The sequence below is a fragment of the Schistocerca americana genome, chromosome 2, assembly GCF_021461395.2.
Source record: "Schistocerca americana isolate TAMUIC-IGC-003095 chromosome 2, iqSchAmer2.1, whole genome shotgun sequence".
Classification (NCBI taxonomy): Eukaryota; Metazoa; Arthropoda; class Insecta; order Orthoptera; family Acrididae; genus Schistocerca; species Schistocerca americana.
In genome coordinates this window covers 201,160,198-201,185,773 of record NC_060120.1, presented here as the reverse complement: position 1 = coordinate 201,185,773, position 25,576 = coordinate 201,160,198, and the positions used below count along the sequence as shown (strand labels likewise).

Below are 25,576 nucleotides of genomic sequence, written 5' to 3'. Positions count from 1 at the left end.
CGGGGCCTTTGCGTTTCGCGGGCAAGTCCTCCTTTCTTCCAGGAGTGCTAGTTCTGCAAGGTTCGCAGAAGAGCTTCTGTGAAGTTTGGGAGGTAGGAGACGAGGTACTGGCAGAATTGAAGGTGTGAGGATGGGTCGTGAGTCGTGCTTCGGTAGCTCAGTTGGTAGAGCACTTGCCCGCGAAAGGCAAAGGTCCCACGTTCGAGTCTCGGTCCGGCACACAGTTTTAATCTGTCAGGAAGTTACGTACACGTTTTTTGTGTTTCTTCCCACTTTTTATTTTGCTTGCACTTATTGTTTTGATGCACTCTGAGTCTTCCGAGTCATCCACTACCCAGTGGCATCACTCTTTACAAAACCCCAACCGTCCGCTCAGTATCCGGGCGTGCCCCTCCCCCCCCCCCCCCCCCCCCCCCCCCCCACCGTCGGAGGATCGAGTCCTCCCTCGGGCATGGGTGCGTGTGTTGTCCTTAGTGTAAGTTAGATTAAATAGTGCGTAAGCCTAGGGACCGACGCCTCAGCAGTTTGGTCCCATAAGACCTTACGACAAATTTCCAAACATTTCGGTCAGTACTGATTTTAGAAATTTAAGGCTTATGACGAATTTCTCGAGCATTGTGTCTCATTGCTTTTACTGCAGTGCAGTATCTGAGACACTCCATTCTTTTTAACTCCCTATGCACAGTGGCTGTGCTAGTTGGACTGCTGATTGCGCTTTGAAGCTGACGAGAGACTCTTTCCACTGATTTAAAGCGATTTTTTACGACCATCCTATGCAAAGCACGATGACCCTGTCGGTCAATACGTGAGGTAGGCATGCCGCTCGTTTATCTCTGGTTGTTTCTTCATGTTTCCACTTCACAGTTACATCTCCAACATTTCGACCCGGGCAGCTTTAGACGCGTTGTAATGTCCGTGATGGATCTATTACTCGATGACATCAAATGGTTAGTTCACGTTCGAATCACTGAGCTGTCCTAACGGAACCGCTCTGCCGTTAGTTCTTCTGTACTCACAACACTATACCCGCCGCTTCGGTTTATGCTAGCGCGTACCATTCTCCTGATGTCTAGTGGTCAATGCAGCATTACATAGCATTGTCCGGATAATTTTCATCAGATACTGAATATATTTTGCGCCACAGCTAAATTTATGATACTCTCCACAAAGGTGATTAACAAGTCACTCTCAAGTCATTTTGAATGACAGCAATTGCATAATATTTCACAATATTTATTTAATCAATCGGTTTTCGATTGTTATGCAGTCATCAGGTACAAAGATGACCGTGAATTTTATAGATTTTAAACTAGGTAATCCAAAGAGTCTCATAACGTTACATATAACACTAAAGTGAGAAGAATTACTTCGATAAAAATGTGAAGAATACAACTGACACAGAAAATATGTGCAATAAGACTGGCAAACGATTGACTTTTGTTAATGAACATCACAGGAGATACCGAAAGTGGCCGCCGTTGAAGTCGTCGCAGCACCGTGTTCGGTTTGTCAAACTGTGAGACACGCGTAGTAGCTCTGTCTTAGGGATAGCAGCAATAGTGTTCTGCCGTAGCTGTAGCAGTGTGTGTGAGTATTATTTGAGTACATCTGACCCTTCAGGTTCACTCCCAGATAAAAATCATAGGGACATAGACCAGGCGATCGAGGTGGCTAGGAGATATCTCTGCCTCTGCCGACTTCCTCCTGCTCACCGAACATCTCATGCAGTCGTGACAGGGTTATCAAGATAGTATGTCCAATTGCTCCGTCTCGCTGAAAATATCCGTACATTCGTTCATCTTCTGTGAATTGATCCAGATATGGATTGCACAGTTTCTGGACATAGCAGTCATCACTAACGATTACCTGAAACAAACGTTTAAGATGCAGATACTAGGCATATCGCAAAAAACACCTATCTTCAGATTTTGTAACGGCTCTTCGACGTATGGACGTGGAGTTTCTGATGCGTAATGTAGCATGTTCTCTGACCTCATCTACGCCAACAGGCTGAACCAGGCCTCGTCTGAAAAAATAAGGGACTGAGAATCCTAAAACGTGATTACACTTGACTCAGACATGTAATAGCAACCGATTGGGGCATCGAAATCGAGGTTTCCAGCGGTTTCTGTGATGGGAAGTTCTCCTGCTCATTGACATCAGTGGCTTTATTTTTCCTATCCTGTACAAACTATTTAGCTTAGATAACTGTGTGTGATAAATTCCACGCAAAATTAAGCAAACAATATCAAGCTATGGTTTTACTCTTGCCTTGGTAGACTTCATACTGCGTAGAAAAAGAAAAACAGTAGTTCTGCATTCTTCCTTGCCCTGCGTTCGACACACACCTCAAATAAATATACACAAGTCCAGATTCAGGAAAAGTCGCTTCGAATGTAGAGAGGAAACTTAAATCTTACGTGTACAACATTACGGAACACATTTTATACAATTATAAGGACACCAAATCAGCTTTAGAATATACAAAATCACTTGTAACTGCGCGAATTCTGCAAAGGCCACCTTAGCAGGGCAATATCCAACTACATGACGGAACACCAAAGAAGTTGGAGACTTAATGAAGACCACAGTTACAATGTGCAGCATGAAGTCATTATATATAAAAGAAAAGATGAACCGTCATGAGATAATGGGAATGAATAAACATATTTCAGTTTCGCAAACGTGGTACTGAATGATTAGAGAGAGTTCTCTTACTCACCACATTTAACTGCAGATGCTGCAAACAACTCCAACCAAACTACTTTGTAAATTACTGTTCTACTTATATGGCCCATACTTTACTTCAATTACCTTTTTTTCAGTTTCCCTATAATTCTACTACATATAATTGCTGTTGTTTCACTTACCAGGCTACTCTCATCATTTATCTCACTTTTAATGTAATACTTATCTGAAACAGTACTATCTTTTACAGTCTTAACTTCGTAACAAGTGACCAAAGATTACTGGATTTTCATCAGTTTGCTTTTTCGTCTCTGAACAGTTGTTGGAATTTGTTATCTAAAACATTAATTAAGTCATATATTTGATTTGAACTAAATTGTTTTTACTCAACTATTTTTATAGAAATAATTTTTCTTGCTTTATTGTTGTATTCTACGTTAATATCTGTTGTTTATGAGTCTCTGAACGCACCTAGTTTACAATCTTTGATATGAAAAATTCGCGGTCACAAATATCTTAGTGCCCGATGACGGCCTAACAGCCGGAAATCAGTTACTTAAAAAAATATTGTAGAAGTTTAGACATGGCTATTTGTTTTCATTCATAACGTATGACATATTTTACCATGAGCCAAAGGAAGCCAATGAACCCTAACTCTGAAATGTTTCACTTCAAACAGTTAACATAGTACCATCACACATTAACATAAAAACAGTAGTGTGTGTATTGTTTGAATGATAATCTGATGCTTATTTCTCTGGCTGTTAGTCGTTACAGGCGAATGGAACACTGGGAGGCAGATATTACGTAGAGGAAATTAGTGTATCTCATTGCCCAATGATGAGCAGCCAGTGTGGCTTTCATGCAATGTGCATGAGCCAGACACGTATCTGGGTGCTTGGTGATGGCTTGTTGTCGCTTCTCCCCCTCAGAGTGGACCTCTTTTTCTGATTACACTGATCTACTGAAAGCCGCATTTTTCAGTTGTGCAGGAACAGTATACACCGTTTCTGGAAGACAATTCGTCCCTTGATATCAGACTTTCTGTGCCAACCATACTTCTCATATAATAATTGTTTTTGTAAATCCCAATCTGTTTCGTGCTTCTGGCAAAATGACAGCTGTCGCATTAAGCCTTTCCAAAGGAAACAGCAAAAAGCTTTGTCGATATGCAAAGGAATCGAAGAAACAAGTGACATAAGAAGAAAGAAAATAATCATACCAAAAAATGGTTCCTTCCTAATCAGGAACAAAAATATCGCTTCATTTGGACCTGCGGTAGTCGGACGACATCGCGGGTCTCCATTTGCCTTGATGACGCCTTTTCCACTTGAGAAATGTCCTACTGGAACCGTTCTTCTTGTTCGTCTCTAAAAACGTCAAGGTTATCAGGAAGCAGTCCTAATGATCATTCCAGAAATGCAATTCAAGTGACACGTTAGAGCCCATTAGTTGGTATGATCTCAGTAATTCTTGGGCAATATCGTTGTAGTTCTCCGCCCTGTAGCTGTCTTCCAAAGTTCTTGCAGACACTCCTGAAAGACAGTCATGCCTTTTTTTCAGTGTCACTAACAAATCGAGGAAATGTTATTCAGACATTAAATCAATAACTTTGCGGGCCTACAAAATTCTCTCCTTTAATTTTTGATTTACTGATCCTCGAAAACGTCTATTGCAAGTACATGAATACACTTGAAGCTTTGTCCACGTATTTCACAAGGACTTTAACAAGACAATATTTAACGTGCAGTAGATCTAGACACACATTTTTGGAGTTAATAAAGAGGACGTTCACTATATTCTTCTGCCCAGCTGGGAGTTCATTACGAGAAGGTCAGTTTTTCTCTAATAGCGTTTTTTTCTGTGTCTTCTGTCCCAGCCGTGCTTTGTGTACCGAAACTCAGCGCCGAGAAGAATTGCAGTTACCTAGTTATCTCTTCATACACTCTCATACTTGATAAGTGTGAGTAGCACTTTAAAATTCTCGTGTTTGTTCTTCAAATTAACAGCATATGGAATGAGAAGAAACTTGTTCCCTTTGTGGAGAAATGCTTCTTTCAAATTAACTTTGCTGAAATCTATGAAAGAATGACTAAGAGTATCCATAACATACTCGATATCTTTTGCTAGATCTAGATTTATCAACTGAGAGTAATGTTCGGTAATTCTTTGCACATATTTCGATTATTTTTCCATAATTGAATCTGTAGAAGATTATAGGAAGCCGCAGAATAATAACAAGTCTTCAAGGATTTCGATAAAGGCTGGCGTATCACAAGAGAAATCCAGCCCGACAGCCAAAACCTGGATAATTCAGCACCCACGAATTAGAAGGGAAAACCAGTCAATTTCTCAGACCTACACCGTTAATCTCTTGTGGTATTATCGCTTACATTCACAGGCAAAGCAAATGAACGAGCTTCCGGAAGAAGTCAAAGTGCCTCACATTCGGTGTAGCAATAAAAAATTCCACACTAGGAGTCTATTCCTGTCTCTTCCCCGCACTGGAATCCAACAAAACTAGCCCCAGGCGTTTCTTTACGTTTCATTGCCGAATTCATAGCATTTGTAATAACTTCCTTTGCGTTTTGGTTACACCCTCTTTGCGATGACCAGAAACACACGCTGACCAAAAAACTTTCTCGTACAAGCACTATAGAATAAATTTTATTCGCTGATATGTGTCTCAGAATCCGTAAACTCCCGTTTCTCGCGGCAGGTGATAGCGGCACGGCTTCCCAGTGGCGTGAGACTCATCGCGACGGACGTGAGCCCGGCCATGCTGAAGCACGCCGACAAGCACAACGCACTCCCAGGCGTCATACAGTATGACGTGTACGACGCGGCATCTCGCCACTTGGAGCAGACTCGGGCGTGGGAACATGCACCTTACGGAAAAATATTCACTGTGTACTCCATGCACTGGATACCAGACAACAGGTGAGCCAGTCTCATGTCATCTTCAGTCAATGAGATGTCATTTTATCTACACTCATGAGCATCTCAGAGGTAAATGTTGTGTTGCACAGACAGACAGACAGACAGACAGAGAGAGAGAAAGAGAGAAAGAGAGAGAGAGAGAAAGAGAGAGAGAGAGAGAGAGAGAGAGAGAGAGATGAGAGAGAGAGAAAGAGAGAGAGAGAAAGAGAGAAAGAGAGAGAGGAGAGAGAGAGAGAGAGAGGAAAGAGAGAGAAGAGAGGAGAAAGAGAGAGAAAGAGAGAGAAAGAGAGAGAAGAGAGAGAGAAAGAGAGAGAAAGAGAGAGAAAGAGAGAGAAAGAGAGAGAAAGAGAGAGAAAGAGAGAGAAAGAGAGAGAGAAAGAGAGAGAAAGAGAGAGAGAAAGAGTTCCCGTTGCCAGGAACTGGTTCCACTGGGGGAGGGGTGAGAGGGTTATATGGATATCGGTCATAATGTCCCAACCCCAAGAGGCAAAAGTACATCACTAACCCCTGATGTAAACAAATTATTGTGATAGTACTAAAACATTTTAACTATTTCATTTTTACTATTATTAAATCTCAAGCAACGAAGGAACTTTACACGTGGTTGTGATGGGATGATGACATGTTTGAGGGGAGATGGGGCGATACCCACTGAAAAACTCCGCCCACCTTAAATGAGCCCTGCATCCGCGCTTGCCTGCTGCCAGGCGGATGGATTAGTTCAACTAGATAGAGATGTCCACAGTTTATGTTAGCCTTCACAGTGTCACTCAGATCTAGGATGAGTGAGACGTGCAGTGTTATAACATTTGATCGAGGCCATATCAAGGATGCACTGTAAACTGTCGTTTTCGAGTGTGAAATGTGTGGAAACACACCACAGGAGCAGGGGCGCTTTCATTCACACCCTTTGTGCCACCTCCTGAGACTTTTTTGTGTGAATTCTGAGCGGTGGTGTGTCTGAAATGTTTTCCTCGACCATCCATAGGAAGACAGAATGATTTGAACTCGTATGAGTCCGGTTCTGACCTCCATCGCAGAGACTTCAGGAGAATGGATGAGATGTTGGTAAAGGGGAATGTGACGACCTTCCCATCGTGTGCCACATTCAAGGGTGGGGTTGGTCAAAATCGTGATGGAGTTTAGTGCCAATCGTGACACCATTAATCCACATTACACACCACATGAACATCTGAGGTGCGACCTCTTTTCCGCAAGTGTCGACACTTTGCTTTGGGAAGACTGTAAGCATCCTCGAACCAAATTTCTATCTTCTGCGTCGTAATGGGAGAAAATGACGAGGTTTCAGAAACGTGACACTTTAATTGTGTCGCGTAGTGTATTTACAGTGACGAGGCTAAGACCACCCAAACAGCTCACCGACAAATATTGGATCTTTGGGAAACCCTTACGTCTGATCGAACCCACGAATCTATCACCCAAAGGTGTATCTCCAGGAAGTTCAGCGCTCTACGTGCTGCTTGGTTGGAAGGGATCGTTGTTCCACTGGGGACCGAACCGCACGACAACCCTGGGTTCGGTGTGGGACGGCGGTGGATGAGTGGACTGCTGTAGCCTTTTGTGGGGTTGTGATCCACTGAGGGCTATGGCTGGGACGAAGTCGCTCCGTCCACATGCATACAATACAATACAATAGACGGGCGAAAGACGAGGAAACTAGATGGCCGCTTGGGTTATATGCTTTTGAATAGTTAGACTAACAAGTGTACCGTGAAAGTCAGGAATCCGGTAAAACCTCAATTCTCCGACATCGCTGCACCAGGAAATAGATTCTGCAAGAATGGGACTACCGAGGACTGAAGAGAATCGTTCAACATGACAGAAGTGCAACCCTTCCGCAAATTGCTGCAGATTTCAATGCTGGGCCATCAATAAGTGTCAGCGTGCGAACCATTCAACGAAACATCATCGATAAGGGCTTTCGGTGCCGAAGGCCAACTCGTGTACCCTTGATGACTGCACATGAGAAAGTTTTACGCCTCGCCTGGGCCCGTCAATACCGACATTAGACTGTTGATGACTGGGAACATGGCGCTTGGACGGACGAGTCTCGTTTCAAATTGTGTCAATCGGATGGACGTGTACTGGTATGGAGACGACCCCATGAATCCATGGGCTCTGTGTGTCAGCAGGGTCTGTTCAAGCTAGTGGAGGCTCTGTAATGGTGTGGGGCGAGTGGAGTTGAAGTTATGTGGGACCTCTGATGCGTCTAGATACGACTGTGACAGGTGAACACGTACGTAAGCATCCTGTCTCATCACCTGCATCCATTCATGTCCACTCTGCATCTCGACGGACTTGAGCAATTCCAGCAGGACAATGCGACACACCTCACACGTGCAGAATTCCTACAGAGTGGCTCCAGGAACACTCTTCTGAGTTTAAACAATTCCTCTGGCCACCAAACTCCCCAGGCACGAACTTTCTTGGGCATATCTCGGGTGCCTTGTAATGTGCTGTTCATAAGAGATCTCCACTCCTCTCGTACTCTTACGGATTTATGGCCAGCCCTGTAGGATTCACCGTGTCAATTCCCTCGAGCACTACTTCAGATATTAGTGGAGTCCATGCCACGTCGTGTTGCGGCACTTCTGCATGCTCGCGGGGGCCCTACGCGATACTAGGCAGGTGTACCATTTTCCCTGGCTGTTCAGTATAATACAAGGTCGAGAGGAAAAAGATGATTGCATTTATTAATAGCGAAACAAGTCGACTGTTCTTGGCGACTTGTTTCGTAAGTACGGAACTGTGCAGCTTGCCAGATCACTGTTTTTACAAAGTATCTTACTTCTGACAATTGCGATTCCTGGCTGGCTGCCATATCAAGATCTTCCGATAGAATGTTGTTTATTAATAGCGCGGTTGATTGCGTTGCTACGTCAGCCAGATTTAACCTACGACAGCTATAGCTTTGGCGATGGCCCAGGGTGCAATGGTTTCTGACAAGCAGATAGTTAATCTCAGTTTAATTTTAGCTGGTATTTTAAAGTTCGTGTTCATTATGATCCCTTTAGGACAGTTAATTACAGAACCTTTCACTGACAAGCAATTTCTTGCTTCTATCCTTTCACGAACATCCAAATATTCAATGTTAAATTCAAGTGGACGCAATGTGCAACGACCAAACACAACTACACAGTACACTTTAGCGTCGTAATGCGCTTTTAGTTTTAAATCAGCATTATCAGCTCGTTAAACCATTTCCTCAGTGGATATTTTTCAGAAATTTCTTCATTTAGGTTATTTCAAAATATATCATTACAAAAACACATTTCTGTTATCTTCAGCCGACCGGAGTGGCCGAGCGGTTCTAGGCGCTGCAGTCTGGAACCGCGCGACCCCTACGGTCGCAGGTTCGAATCCTGCCTCGGGCATGGATGTGTGTGATGTCCTTAGGTTAGTTAGGTTTAAGTAGTTCTAAGTATAGGGGACTGATGACCTCAGAAGTTAAGTCCCATAGTGCTCAGAGCCTTTTGAACCATTTGTTATCTTCAACATATCGAACGTACTTACAGCACAGAACAACGTGCACATTACTGCGTGCAAAAGCAATCGTGGCTAGATCAGAACTGGACATATTTCACCACGTTCAATATTTTCCTTTTTTTACATTGTTGTAAGAGTAAACACAACAGTGAAATGCACTATCAGGCATCTTATTCTTCTGCATGGCCGTCGATTCCGGGAAGATTACATTCACCAACGCAAATTCCTCGTGCAGCGGTGGAAACCGCCGTCTCGTCTCCTACTTAGTCTATTGACTGTATAGCTCATGGAACAAAAAAACAAAAATATTTTGTAGTCTTTTCTCATTTTAATCTTCTACTAGTACATTTTCATTAACTAGCACTAATATAGAATGGGGTGCAGTATTCCGTTTTTTTTCCCTGACCGATGAACAACATATCTGCCTTTGACGCCGACTAGCAAATTTGGTGAAGCGAAAGAATACAACAACTCTTTCCTGAATGTTCTGCATTTCATTATTGTACTTCTCTTACCTACATTCATTCCGTCTGTATACTCGAATAGACATATGGTGTAATGCAATCGAGCCAGTGATACAGTAAGAATCTTATGATACCAGGAGGTATCGATATCTTGTGTTATATTAAAATGACTTCGGATAAATACATCTTCATAAAACCAATTATTTCGTATTCTACATATTTTAATTAATATTGAAGCATTTTACTTAAAATTGTGTAAATTCATTTTATTAAGTTTTTTAAAGATGCACCAGCGATTAATATTGTCAGAGCTGTTAACTCTTCGGTTTACAAGTTAAATCTCTGTTGTTCGTTGTATACAGTCTTGGAGGGAGGTTAGCTATAAATGGAAATTTTTGGTAGCATGGTTTTGTAAATGATGGTGTGCTTCTGCAGAAGTGCTGAAGGCAGAAGTATTTTGTGCTAATTTTTCAGAGTGCGAAATACTGCTGAATACAAACAGTTTAAAGTTCAGGAACTTTACTTCATTCAGTAAGTTTTAGAAGCCATCTGAATTTTGCAGTCCTTCCATCAGTTGGTTTTCTTCATACTAGATCAGAGTATCGTGCCGTTACGGAAGACAATGAGACCGTCAACTAGAAAATCAGCTAAGTAATACTCTATAAATTCATATCCTTCGATGCATCTTACACCAAAACAATGCCTATCGCTTGTTTTGAAGTCGGGTCTTTTAATGTGTAACAGTGAAGTGCCGGATTACAATAGTTATTCCGCCTCTCAAATGTAGCAACGTCCTGGAGTTTTGTGGGGAATTAAATACCACCTTGTTCATAATACCCACTATTATTATCACCTTGTGCTGTTTACTTGTATACTGTGGGTGTTTATTGTACTTTATCTCGCAAGCTAAAAGTAACCACACAGAGTAATAACTGTCCTTATTTTAGATATTAATAATGCCCTCTTTTCAGCTACATCATCTGGAAGACCCCTCTCACCCACGTTTTTGATCAAACACATGAATGCGGATGTCCAGATACAGGACGCTACTAAGGGTTTCCCCAGAATCTCTCTCCTGGAGAATCGAGCCTATATGTCATTTAGGGTAGATATCCCAAACCACACAGCAACTGAGGTGCCCCGCGATATCACGCCATTTTCACCCCAATATGTATAGTGGAATTTTAGGGAACACCATCCTTCTGCAGGTCGGTGAACTCGCAGCGTAGTGTAGCGTTAAACTTAGTGGCAGGATACCACAGGTCGTTTAAGGTCTCGGGAAATTCCCTTTACAACATGGGTTGACACGAGCTTAAAGGAAAAAGATAGGGTAATGCTATCCGACCCAATTATCGATGTGGGCAAACGATATCCTTTCCCTAATTGCACCTCGAAACACTGAGTACGGCAAAGCTGTGAGGCAAACAAACCTGATGGTCATTATCACAAACAGAATGGGCTGAGAGACTGCTACTGGCCGATAGATGATCGTCGTCAAAACTACAGTGACCGCATCCAGTTGTTGACGGTCCTTGCACAGGTAGCGCTGTTGCAGTGATGCTCCAGGTACTGATGATTATGCTGCTGAGGGTGTTGAGGTTGAAAGTCAAGGTGCAGTCACGATGGTCCGGGAGCTGGTGCTGGCGATGCCACCGGTAGAGTTGGTAGGCCGAAACTGTTAAGTATTTCTGAAAAAGAAAACAGGACAACGGCCTAGAATCCTCATGAGATAAAACTGTATACACTCATACAGGGGAAGAGGGAGGGAGAGAGAAAGAGGGGGAGGGAGGGACTGAAGCATAAAAATTCATCCTCTGCTTGAACTGCTATTCCTGCTTACCCATTAATTATTAATGCATCAACTTAGAACGGATACAAGAAATACTTAAAAAGCAATCATACAATGTATTTTAGAACGAACTATCTGCAGCCGTGTGCAGTGGACTAACAGCCATGTATGGTCTAGTGATACCAGAGACTGGTCTGCTGGTTCAATTACTTCTTCTGTACCAGCACTGCATCCATCTGTTAAAACCTATCTGCCCTTACCTGGTCGGCATTCGTTTTGACGCTGCGCTTCAATGGGGCTAGAGTACCTCAGCTCTGCGTTGCCAAAAACAACTTGAGGTGAGATTGTACACCAGCAAATAAGTGTCACACGAATCCGGTAAAAACGCACAATGTTGTCGCGGACCTGTGTCCTCGTATTAAGTTGCCGTACATTAGCAACAATGTAAACACAAAGATGAAAGTACCGTTCACCATAAATCGTGCAGCCTTCACTGTAGCCAATAATTTCTAGTCTCCCGTAAATTTGGCTGTCTATCGACCCCAGTCCGAAGCAAAGCATATTGTTGCCACGTGGGACCAGCAAGCAAGCAAGCAAGCAAAATGCCAGGATACTTCTGAAACTGCTTAAGTGCGCAATGTTCTCCAATACAATAAAAATAGCACCCACAGTCGCGACCAAAAGGCAATCTGCTATTATCCAACACAACACTGAGCAAGCTGACAGCCAGATATTGAGCGTAGATCCACTTCTCGGTACCAAGGTGAGATATGACGCCATAACATGACTTCAGCTTTGTTCATCTGATCTAAACAAGAACTTTGTAACTATTATCACAGTCAAAAGTGGAACTTGTGAACACCAGCTAAAGACTCTTCCAATGCGATTGTTCATATTTCGACTTTACAAAAGTCAGAAGTACCAAAAAGCTTATTGCGTCATTGAGTTTGAGCTGCCGTTAACTACAGATCCGTTCTCAGTCAGCCCTAGTCTCGATCTACCTAGAACAAGGACCGGCGACCCCAACTATTTAGCCGACTGTGACATCAGATATATCAATTTTCTGAAAATATAAAATTTTGATATTTTGATGCTCCACACATGTTCCTACTGCATAAGCTCATTCTGAACCCCACTTATAATAATTTAGCGATCCCAGGATTAGCCGCAAAAAGTACTCATTGTTATAAAAAGAGCTGCATCCATAAAGACCCAATTGATGTACTGCACACCGCCTTCGTATGTTGCACGATACCAGCTGTGGCACCAATTTCATTTGCACGGTTCGTCACCTACTCATTGACCATGAGTGACTCGTGATGTCTCTCTTATAGGCTGACATAAGAGGGCCCCAAACGCCTGTGACAGCCAGTATGACAGTGGATAGCATAAATAAATATCAGCTGTATGTGCGCTGCGGTCAGGCGACACGTCTGATAGTATTCGTAAATTGCCCAGCTGAACGAGTTCTAGAGCGGACGCACCGTGGCGTTGCGGATGACTGGGTGCTCCTCTCGTCCTATTGCGCACCACGTCGGTGGTACAGAGGCTACCGCTGTCCATCATTGCCGACAATGGATATAGGAAGGCATGCATGCATGACATGTAGGACCAGGACATGCAATACAAGCCGGGAGCACCGACAGTTTGTCCACCACACGCGATTAGATCTGAAGGCAATAATACGTTATATCTGGCGGGCTATCTGCCTACCATGCAACGTGCCGTAAGAGCTAGTACTATTGACAGGCGGGTGCATCACAAAGGCCTCACAGTACTCCGACTGTTATAACACACGTCGCTCACAAGCCTACCGTGTCGCCCCCGACACGCCTGGTGTCAGCAACGATGAGCATGGGGCTCTGCAGACTGGCATCAAGTCCTTTTTAGTGGCTGGACTGTGCCAGGAGCCGCAGTGCAAAACGTCACAGTTTGTGGTCTCATATCACACGTCCTGTCAGCCTGGTGCGATGCTGTGGGTAGCATTCTCCTGTGGTTCCAATTCATCGTTACTGTTTCTAGTTCTCAGTACATGGATGTGGTCCTGCAAGCGGTAGCTCGACTGTATGTGCACGCCCTTGTCCATGCTCTCTTTCAACAAGACAACTCTCATCCTCATACCACAGCCACCTCCGGAGCATGCCTTGCAGCTACGGATAATCTGCTAGCCAGCCGCTGTGGCCGAGAAGTTCTAGGCGCTTCAATCCGGAACCGCTACGGTCGCAGGTTCGAATCCTGCCTCGGGCATGAATGTGAGTGATGTCCTTAGGTTAGTTAGGTTTAAGTAATTCTAAGTTCTAGGGGACTGATGACCTCAGATGTCAAGTCCCATTGTGCTCAGAGCCATTTGAACCTTTTTTGATACTCTGCTAGGGCCAGCCGCATCGCCAGCCTCTGGCCGATGGTGAATGAGTGGGATATTGTGGAGCATGCCATCAGGACTCCACCTACACCCAACAATACGTAGGACCTGTTCGCTCAGGAGCAAGCGGCGTGGGATGGAGCATTACAGGACTACATCTGAGTACAGGTGCATGCCACTCGTGCTGATGCTTATGTTCGCAACTATAGGGTCTCGATGCGATTCGAAAAATTATGTCTTTGGACCATGCAGCACAATACATGTTGGTCTTTCCAGGCTGAAAGTGTAATCGTATTGTACGTTTGGTACCATTTACCTGGCTACCAACAATGATTGCAGTCCGCCTTGTCCTTCTGTGTCCAGCTCGTTTGATGAAGATGAGTGTATGTTTCTGAGTGGACTACTTTTGCATCTCCCATCCGTGAGGGCCAGGTACGGAGTCCGCCAACTGTTTCCATGGTACGTCTCCCCACAAAATCTGCACCTTACTTTTAGTTTCCCCCAGAATTATTCCTATGCGAAGCTTCGAGGACATTCTAGACGCCCTCGCTTCCGCCTCACCTGGAGGCTCCCCCTTTTCAGTGGTGGCGCCACCACAACTTGTATTTCAATGGCCGAGACCGGTTACCGCATGCCTCGGTGGATTTTGGTACGCTACTCGGTTTAAAAGTCACATATCGTGTTCCAAATGACGAATTTTGATGTGGTCAGTGTCAGTAAATTGCAAATCAAAGACCATATTTAAGATATATTACGACTTAAATTATTCTCTAATGTTACTTACTATATTACGTACCTTGTTCGTTCAGAAATGCCTATGATCAGTGAAACAGCATATCGCTGCCACATACCATGTCACCTCACTTCAAACTGCATACATCCCACTCCCCTCGAAGCGCGATAGCGAATGAAATGTTACCGATGATGATGCCACTAAAGCGGAGTTACTAAATACAGTTTTCCGTAATTCCTTCACGAAAGAAGATGAAGTAAATATTCCAGAATTCCAAACCGGAACAGCTGTTAGCATGAGTGTCATAAAAGTAGACATCTTAGGTGTTGCGAAACAACTCCAATCACTTAAGAAAGACAAGTCTTCCGGTCCAGATGATATGCCAATAGCGCCTTTCTTAGCAATCATATACACCCGCTCACTTGACGGAAGGTCTGTTCCTAAAGACTGGAAAGCAGAACAGGTCACACCAATATTCAAGAAAGAAAATGTAGTAATCCATTGAATTACACACCGATATCACTGACTTCAATTTGCAGTAGGATTTTGGAGCATATACTGTACTCGAACATTATGAATCACCTTGACGAAAATGACTTATTGATACATAACCAACACGGATTCAGAAAATATCGTTCTTGTGCAACACAGCAAGCTCTTTATTCCCATGAAGTAATGAGTGCTGTCGACAAAGGATGTCAGATCGATTCCATATTCCTAGTTTCCAGAAGGCTTTTGATACCGTTCCTCACAAGCGACTATTAATCAAATTGCGTGCATATGGAGTATCGTCTCAGTTGCGTGACTGGATTCGTGATTTCCTCTCAGAGAGGTCACAGTTCGTAGTGATGGACGGTAAATCATCGAGCAGAACAGAAGTGATATCTGGCGTTCCTCAAAGTAGTGTCACAGGGCCTCTGCTGTTCCTGATTTACATAAATGATCTAGGTGATAATCTGAGCAGCTCCCTTAGATTGTTTGCAGATGAGGCTGTAATTTACCGTCTAGTAAAATCATCAGACGATCAGTTCCAATTACAAAATGATCTAGAGAGAATTTCAGTATGGTGCGAAAAGTGGTTATTGGCACTAAACAAAGAAAAGTGCGAGGTCATCCACATGGGTACTGAAAGAAATCCGGTAAATTTTGGGTACACGATAAATCGCACAAATCTAACGGCTGTCAATTCGGCTAAAGACCTAGGAATTACAATTATGAGCAACTTAAATTGGAAAGACCAAATAGATAATATTGTGGGGAAGGCGAAACAAAGACAGCGCTTTGTTGGCAGAACACTTGCAAGATGCGACAAACCCACTAAAGAGACAGCCTACATTACACTTGTCCGTCCTCTGCTGGAATATTGCTGCGCGATGTGGGATCCTTACCAGGTAGGATTGACGGAGGACATCGAAAAAGTGCAAAGAAGGGCAGGTCGATTAAAGTTATCGCGCAATAGGGGTGTGAGTGTCACTGATATGATACGCTAGTTGGGGTGGCAGTCACTGAAACAAAACAGCACAGTCCCCGTAATGATCAAATATGATATCACGTACACAGATTTTTTTCAGCAGCGGCCACCGATATGCGCCCCTGCACACTTAATAAAGGTCCAACTTCATTCAGTTTCACAGTTCTCTCAATAATAAGCACTTTGTGTTGTTCACATGATGCGGTATACCTAATTTAAATGTTTTATCCGTCTCCTCACACATAGAAGCCAACATACCAGCCATCCCGTCACGTTAAAAGCAATTGTTTCCTCGTTGCGGATCCTTTCATTCGATCGTTCAGTTTCGATAGTCGAAATATGTTCTCTTTTCGGAAAGATACGTAAATATACGTTGAAAAATTTATGTCCAGATAGATATATTTGTAGTATTTGAATGTCGATATTTAATACAATAAATAATAAGCATAGCAAATTAATAAAAGAAAAAAATTTATGTAGGTCCCCTATAGCCTTATTGCACTCTTACAACCTTAAGTTGTGCAGGCGACTCGTTTGTTGCACGAAGTCCTTTTGTCCTGTAGAAGATTCGGTTCCAATGCGATGAAATGTTTGTCTCAAATAAAAATGCAGCCAATGAAGAAAAATGGCTTCATACCAGAAATTAAATAGCTGCACAGTTATGCACCCAGATCTTGGCACCACTTCAATGTAATGCAGAGAGTACTTGCTTTAAATGTAAAATCGTGCACTTCACAAAACGCTCAAATGTTGTATCTGCTATTTCAGCATCAGTGAGTCACGATTGGAATTAGTCATCCCATACAAACATGTGGGTGAAATAATTTGTGAGGATAAGAAAGGGAGTGGTCACATGAGCCTCTGCCATAGACAGTGCAACAATACAGATAATAGACTTCGCTTCATTGGTGGAATACTGGGAAAATGCAAAGAGTCTACATAGAAGACTGCTTAAAAAGCACTCGTGCTACATATTCTAGAATGTTTCTCAAGATTGAGAGACCAATACCGAATACGTAGAACCAACAGCACGAATAGTCACAGGTTTGTCTGACCCATGTGAGAATAGCCGGCCGCGGTGGTCTCGCGGTTCTAGGCGCGCAGTCCGAAACCGTGCGACTGCTACGGTCGCAGGTTCGAATCCTGCCTCGGGCATGGCTGTGTGTGATGTCCTTAGGTTAGTTAGGTTTAAGTAGTTCTAAGTTCTAGGGGACTGATGACCACAGCAGTTAAGTCCCATAGTGCTCAGAGCCATTTGAACCATTTGAACTCAACACTTTCCATGCAAGATGGGGCCCTACAGCACATCGCTCTTGAAGTTCACCTGCTTCTCCGAAACACGTTTGGAAACGATCGAATTATCAGCCGAACCATGTGAGAATATCACGGATGCAAAAAAAGTCAACAAGCAGTCGTTTGAAAATAGAAACAAACAACCCCACGAAAGTCTGTTTGCAAAGTTCCAAGAATCAGTGTGGAATCTAGAAGTATACTGCAACCTCCTACAAGTCACTCTCGTAGGTAACGCGAATAGAAAGTACGTATACAGTCTCTGATCAAAGGTATCCGGACAAACGTTAGTGAACATTAATATGGGGTCAGTCCACCGACCGCCTTTATGACGGCTCTGAACTCTGCTGGAAACACTTTCAACGGGGTGACTGAATGTCTGCTGAGGAAAGGCAGCCCCTGCTTCCTAAAGAGCCAAAAGCAGAGAAGGTGACAATATTGGACGCTGAGATCTGGAGCAACGTTCTAACTCATTCTAAAGGTGTTACATTGAATTCAGGGCTGGATTCTGGGCCGACCATTTCATTTCAGGAATGTTACTGTCCTCAGACCGTCGCTTCACGATTGCTGTTTTATGACAGAACACATTGTCATGCTGATAGAAACCATCATCGTCTCCGAACTGTTCCTCTGCTGTACGCAGTACTTAATGCTGTAAAATGCATTCGTATCCCTCCCCACTTAGCGTTTTCTTAGGCGCAGTAAGGAGACCGCATTCTGACCACGTATTACACCGCCATACCGTGACACCATCTCATCTGCACTTCACTGTTGGCACTACACATGAATTGTCACAAGACGTCACGTGAACCGTCACTCGGAATCAATAGCTTCCAGTCATCAACTGTTCAGTGGCGCAGCTTATTACGCCACCACAACCGTCACTTAATACTGACTGCAAAAATGTGACTTGCGAGGAGTTGTTCGACCCTTGTACCCCATTCTTTTTAACTTCCTACGCACAGACGTTGTGCTAGCTGGAATTGTAGTAGCACTTTTGAACTCAGGAGTGATTCCTTCTACTGATTTCATACGATATTTTGCAACCACCCTCTGGGATGCTCGACAGTTCGCGTCCGTCAGTGCATAAGGTCTGCCTGTGCTTGTTTTGCTGTGGTGGTTCCTCCGCGTTTTCGCTTCACACTCTCATCAACAGTCGACTTGGTCAACCTTAGAAGAGTTGAAATGTCCCCAGCTGACATCCAAAGACTATTCTACGTTAGAAGTAACTGAGCTCTCCCGCCCAACACATTGGGCTGTTACAGCTTCTCTACTGACAGCACAATAATCTCCGTCCCACTGAATACCGTTTGTCGGCCTCTCATGATATCTAGTGTTCGATTCCGCATTACATAAGAATGTCCTGATATTTCTGGTCAGGTAGAGTATTACCGTGCGCACAGATGCAGGAAAGCACTCCATCTTGCTGCGCTCTACACGCGAATGGAACTGGAAGAAACTCTTAATGTCTTTTTCAGTGGAAAGTACCCTCTGCCGTGCACTCCATAGTGGTTTGCAGAGTGTAGATGTAGATACAGATTAGATTTAATGCAATGAGGACCCGAGAATTGGAAAGATTATTGAACTTAATGATAAGAAATTTGTGTACACCAATTACACTAAAAGAAGTGCTGTATTTTTTTCAGGCGCGCGATACTGAACATGTACAAGCTACTGGCGTCTGGAGGAGAAGCTGTATTCGTCATGATGGCAACAAGCCCTTTCCTCGCACATGATATCGTGGGAAAAGATCCCAGGTGGAGCAAATACATGCAAGTAAGTTCACTGACAATTAGCTCAGATGTGTAAAAGACATTTTGAAGAATGTGTATTGAGACTATACATTCACAACTTTCTAATATTTTAGGAAACCTCGCAATGTTCATAACATAGAAACAATCGGACGTATTACAATAAAGTGTATAAAAATTGTGAATAACTAAAAACCTAATCAAAATACATGTACACTGATCAGCCACGATATTATGACCACCTACCCAATAGCTGGTACGTCCACATTTGCGACGGATAACAGCGGCGACGCGTGTATGCTTGGAAGCAGTGAGGCCTTGGTGGGTCGCTGGAGGGAGTTGGCACCAATCTGCACACACAAGTCATCTAATTGCCGTAAATTCCTGGAAGATGGATGATAAGCTCTGACACTGCGATCAATCACATCCCAGATGTGTTATATATGGTTCATATCTGGCGAGTCTGGGAGCCAGTACATGAATAGGAACTCACCACTGTGTTCCTTGAACCATTCCATCACACTCCTGGCCTCGTGACACGGCGCATTATCTTGCTAAAAAATGCCGCTGCCGTCGAGAAACATGTTCGCCATGAAGGGGTGTACGTAGTCTCCACTGCACCCATTGATGCCCAATTGAATGTTCGCGTCTCCAACCAGTGCGCGATACTCCTTGGTCGTCATGGCTCGAGCCATGACGAGCTCCACTGCACCCATTGATGCCCAGCTGAATGTTCACGTCTCTAACCAGTGCGCGATACTCCTTGGTCGTATTGGCTCGAGCCATGATGCCCACCTGAATGTTCCCCAGAGCATAATGGAGCCGCCGCCAGACGTCCAGGTATGCAGGTGGCAAGGAGCTGTTACCCTGGAAGACAACAGATTCGCGCGCTCCCATCGGCATGATGAAGGTATAGGGCCCATCAGAAAGCGCAACGCTTTGACACTGCGCAGATGTCTAGTGCCGATCGTCACGTGCCCATTTCAGTCGTAGTTGGAGATGTCGTGTTGCTAACACTGACACATACATGGGTCGTCGGCTGCGAAGGCCCATCGTTACAAGTGTTCGGTGGACTGTGTACTCAGACACTCCTGTACTCTGCCCAGCATGAAGTCTGGTGTTAGTTCCGCCGCAGTTCGCCGCCTGTCCTATTTTACCGGTCTGAGCAGCCTACGACGTCCGACATCTGTAATGAGGGATGCCCGTCCAACCCCACGACGTCTGGACGTGGTTTCACCTTGGTTTCGCCACTTGTTGAAGACACCACAGCAGTCCTCGAACACCCGAGAAGTCGCGCAGTTTGCGAAATGCTCGTGCCAAGCTTCTGGGCCGTCACAATCCGCCCTCAGTCAAACTCAGATAGATCACGTCCCTTCCCCTTCTACCCACGGATAGCACGCTCACTGATACTACATGCACTGTGTATGTGTCTGACGAAATCATTCCTCGCCAGTTGCTGCTATCGCCTGGACGGGTTTATATCGATAGTAGGTCGGTGGTCAAAATGTTCTGGCTGATCAGTGCATAATTAAATTTATAATAATATACGAGAGACAGTGAAATAGTATAGGAACTTTCGAGAAAAGGAATATTTATTTTAAACGATAGAAAACTGAAACATACATGATTTTTCTACATAAACTCCCTGCACTTCAATGCACTTCGTCCAACGTTTCACAAGTTTTTGATTCCGTCGGAAAAAAAAGGTTTTTGGTTGCACCTGTAACCAGTTTTCCACCACGTCAATGACTTCTGCGTCGGTCGAAAAACTTTTTCCTCTGAGCGCTTTCTTCAGTGGTTCAAACATATGGAAATCGCTTGTAGTCAGGACTGGACTGTATAGCGGGTATTCCAGCAATTCGAATCGCAACTCCTTTATTGTTTCGGCCGTCCGTTTGGGAGAATGTGACCGAGCATTATGTTGCTGCAGGATGACACCTTTTCTCAGTTTTCTGCAAAGTTTGGATCTGCTTGCAGGGTTCAGTGTAATTCGCGAAACATCACAATAGTTCTCACTGTTCACAGTTTCGCCTCTTGGGGTGATAAGAACAGCTACCATATCTTCCATGTCCCAGAATACAGTTAGCATAATCTTAGCAGCTGATGGTTGATGTTTAAATTTCTTAACTTCTGTTGATGATGGGTGTTTCCGAACGATGCTCGCAGCCTTACTCTCTTCATCCTTGTATCGTCTGCAGTAACGATTTGCCGAAAAAATCCATCTCCCTCGCTATGATTATGGGCCAGATGTTTAAGACATATGTCCATCTTTTGCGCCTAAGCTGCGCTGACAATTCTGTTGGTATCCACTTTGCACACACTTTCCGAAAATCTAACCTGTCGTGTAAGATGCAATACGCTAAAACATGACTGATATGTAAAGTATTGGCGATTTTGTCCACTGAAATTCACCTGTTTTCCATCACCGTACCCTCGCCTATTTCCAAATTGTACTCAGTTGTTGACGTCGATGGCCTGCACGATCTTTCCTCGTCACACAGGTTACTTCGTCCCCGATTGAAGCGGTCGATACATTCGTAGATCTTGCTTCGCGATAAACAGCTATCACCCTTCTGCGCTTGCATTCGACGAATAATTTCCGCAGGTTTAACACCTTCCGCAAACAAAAAGCTAATAACTGCCCTCATTTCCTTGGTGCAGATCGACAATGGAACTGCCATGTTTCACGGTCTACTACAATACGACGACTAACGCGGAAATAAGAATGACACCTTGTGTAGAATTGCTGCAGATGACAATATTCCAGCATTGGATACCAAGCAGTGTTACCAAGCTCTACGGCAAGAAATTAGAAAACTCTTTTTACTTTATGACTTCCCTTGTACAGTACCCAGTTTCACAGTGCTGTCCTAACATCATTTTATACATTACTTTCTTGTTCTCCAACAAATTCATTTGAGAAAACTGTACTGGTGATGATACAGCAGAAATAAAAACAGAAGAACATTAATAGAAACACTCTTATAAAAGACGCTTAGTCAACATAGCAAAACGCAGCTGACTATTATATATAGGGTTATTATAATTAAAGTTAAACTTTCAGTACACTGTAGAAATAACATCACTGGTCAGATTGATGTCAAATTACAAAGGAATATTATCGGTGAAGGGGGAAAACGTATGGCAGAAGAAAAAAATAGTGTGGCCGAGTACACGGCTGTTTCTCCTTTCGCGTCTGTTACGTTCGCCATGACTGTGTCAATGTAACATCGCGCCTTGCTTGTAAAGCTGTACTACAAGAATGATGACTGTTCACACGTCGCTCTGCACAAGTTTCGGACATTGGAGAGTTTGAAAAAAGGCGTTGGTTCGATGACTGCAGTGGGTCAGGAGAAAATGATTCAGAAATTCGAAAAGACGGGTTCTTTTGGTGTGGAACCTGGTAGAGGGAGGAACGAACTGATTCGACGTCAGCGGAAGCAGCGGCCACAGCAATGCAGAAGGAGACGAATGGTAGTATGCAAACGTGTATTGCACGGAGAATTGCCCGAACGCTGGACATACCCGTGAGCACTGTGGGTAAAATTCTACGAAACATCCTTCTTTGCTATCCAGTCAAAATTATCCCTGTGTACGAGTTGATTCCTTTTGACCTGTCAGTAAGACAGACCTCTGCTTTAGAAATTTTTGCCCTCATGGAAGTGGACAATCATTGGCCGTGGAAGATTTTGTGGACGGTCCACTTCCATCTGCCAGGATATGTCAATACACAGAATTGTCGAATATGGGAAACGGAAAATCCACACGCAAAGTGACCTTTTCAGGATGAAGTGGTTCTGGTTGCAATACCACTTCATCCTGAAAGGATCACTTTGTGGTGCGGGTGTACGGCATCACTTATCATAGGGCCATATTTTTCCGAAGAGACAGTTGCTTCCGGTACTGTTACCTGTACCATCACTGGTAAGCGCTATGAGTGTGTTTTGCGCAACCACGTCGTTTTAGCTGTCCAACAACGTGGATGTATGGATGGGATCATTTTTATGCAAGATAGCGCACCTCCACACATTGAAAATCCAGTTAAGCAGCTGCTGAAGCGCCATTTCGGGAATGCTAGAATTATCAGCCGCCATTTCCTATCAGCCTGGCCGTCCCGACCTCCTGATCTTAATCAGTGTGACTTCCGGTTTTGGGACTATCAGAAAGGTTCTGTGTTCAGTGTTACGATTGTAAACTTAGCTGTATTGAAGGCACGCATTGCGCAACACTTTCTGAACGTGACCACGGAAACACCTCGACCAGTTGTGGAACATGCTATTTCTCGGTTTCAACTTGATGCACAAAACGGTGGACAGCATACTGAGCATGTTTTGCGCCAGTCACACGGAAATTAATAACCCTATATGATTTTGATTGATGCTTTTTATGGTATTTTTGGCCTCACGACAATTAAAAACCATGTGAGTGATTCTTTTTATGCGGTTTTTGGCCTCAGGACAATTAAATTTTTTTTTTGGAAATTTGCAGTAAGGTCTTATGGAACCAAACTGCGTAGGTTCAAATGGCTCTGAGCGCTATGGGACTTAACTGCTGTGGTCATCAGTCCCCTAGAACTTAGAACTACTTTAACCTAACTAACCTAAGGACATCACACACATCCATGCCCGAGGCAGGATTCGAACCTGCGACCGTAGCGGTCACTTGGTTCCAGACTGTAGCGCCTAGAACCGCACGGCGACTCCGGCCGGCAAAACTGCGTAGGTCATCGGTCCCTAAGCTTATCCTCTACTTAATCTAACTGAAACCTAACTTACGCTAAGGATAACACACACACCCATGCCCGAGGGAGTACTCGAACCTCCGATGGGGTGGGGGTGGGGGTGGGGGGGGGGAGCCGCGCGGACCGTGGCAAGGCTCCTTAGACCTCGCGGTACCCCTCGTGGCCTAAAAACCGATTTTCCCATCCGATGTGATATGACCTTGCCATGGTGGATGGGCTTACGTAACTAACAGTGTCGCACCTGTACACCCAAGCACACAGTTTGTTTAATGTCAAACGTACACCTTAGGCATTGTTGTACGATTGTCATTTGTAGCGACCACTATTAAATTATGATGCTTACAACGCCAGGGTGTTATTTCTACAGTGGTTTGGAAGTTTAATTATATCACCCTACAAATTAATTAGTAAGCAAATGTACATTAATGCAATAGAATTTATTAGAAGCAACTATTTCTATAAATTCTTAATGAAAGTAATTTTCTTGTATTTTTTTTTTCATTGAACGTAGAAGTGCAAGCTAATCTGCCTATTTGTAGCATCGTAACCAGGGTTGATCGCGGTCCTCTGGTTTGGAGCAGAGTGGAAGGTCTAAACCAGTGGCTCAGACGGCTCTGCGACGGTATCGGATGCTAATTTCTCGACCTTCGCCATCAGGTGCTGCATTGAAGGGTTCCCCTTAATAAGTCAGGCGTGCACTACACTCAGGAAGCTGCTACCAGGGTAGCGCAGTACGTGTGGCATGCACATCGGGCCCTTTTAGGTTAGATGACCCCTCCTCTGGGAACAAACACGATTTGCCAGTTAAATCAGCCACAGCGACCTCAGAGAATGCTGGTCCTCGCAGATCAGAGATAGAAAAGATTAATATGATTCTAGTAAACTGCAGGAGCATCCAAGGAAATGTCCCAGGATTAGTATCGCTTATTGAAGGTTATAATGCACAGATAGTATTGGGAACAGAAAGGTGGTTGAAGCCAGAGGTCAGTGACAACGAAATCCCAAGTTCAGACTGGAATGTTTATCGTAAGGATAGGTTAGTCGCCAATGGTGGCGGCGTGTTTATTGCAGTAAAAAATTCGATAAAATCTAGCGAGGTTATCACTGATTCCAAATGTGAATTAATCTGGCTGAAACTGAGTAGCAAAGAACGGTCAAAAATGGTGATCGGATGCTTTTATAGATCACTTGGGACAAGATCTGTAGTTCAAATGGATCAAATAGCTCTGAGCACTATGGGACTCAACTGCTGAGGTCAGAAGTCCCCTAGAACTTAGAACTAGTTAAACCTAACTAACCTAAGGACATCACAAGCATCCATGCCCGAGGCAGGATTCGAACCTGCGACCATAGCGGTCTTGCGGTTCCAGACTGCAGCGCCTTTAACCGCACGGCCACTTCGGCCGGCTAAGATCTGTAGTTGTAGAGCGTTTCAGACAGAGCTTGCAGAATATCATTAGTAATTTCCCTGATCATGCCGTTGTAATAGGGGGTGACTTCAACTTGCCAGGTATAGATTGGGAGTGTTATGCCACTAAAACTGGTGCCAGAGACAGGGATTCGTGTGGCATTGTTCTGGATGTCTTGTCCGAAAATTACCTTGAGCAGATAGTTGGAGAACCAACTCGTGAGGGTAACGTCGTAGACCTCCTGGCAACAAACAGACCTGAACTTATCGAATCAGTTAATGTAGAGGAAGGTATCAGTGATCATAAGGCTGTGACAGCATCTATGACGACGGGTCCTACAAGGAACGTTAAGGGAGGTAGAAAGATATATGTGCTTAGCAAGGGTGACAGGATACAAATTTCAGAATATATCAGCAGTCAGCATCAAATAT

At 44.0% G+C, this 25,576-nt stretch overlaps 1 protein-coding gene across 1 annotated transcript in view; it reads left to right on the top strand.

The window, feature by feature from the left end:
• Positions 1 to 25,576, top strand: part of LOC124596389 (juvenile hormone acid O-methyltransferase-like) — a 60,811-nt gene that overhangs the window by 15,714 nt on the left and 19,521 nt on the right. Inside the window, exons 3-4 of the mRNA XM_047135514.1 lie at positions 5,408 to 5,628; positions 18,891 to 19,020. Of these exons, the coding sequence (XP_046991470.1) occupies positions 5,408 to 5,628; positions 18,891 to 19,020 (351 nt within the window). The remainder of the gene's footprint in view (positions 1 to 5,407; positions 5,629 to 18,890; positions 19,021 to 25,576) is intronic.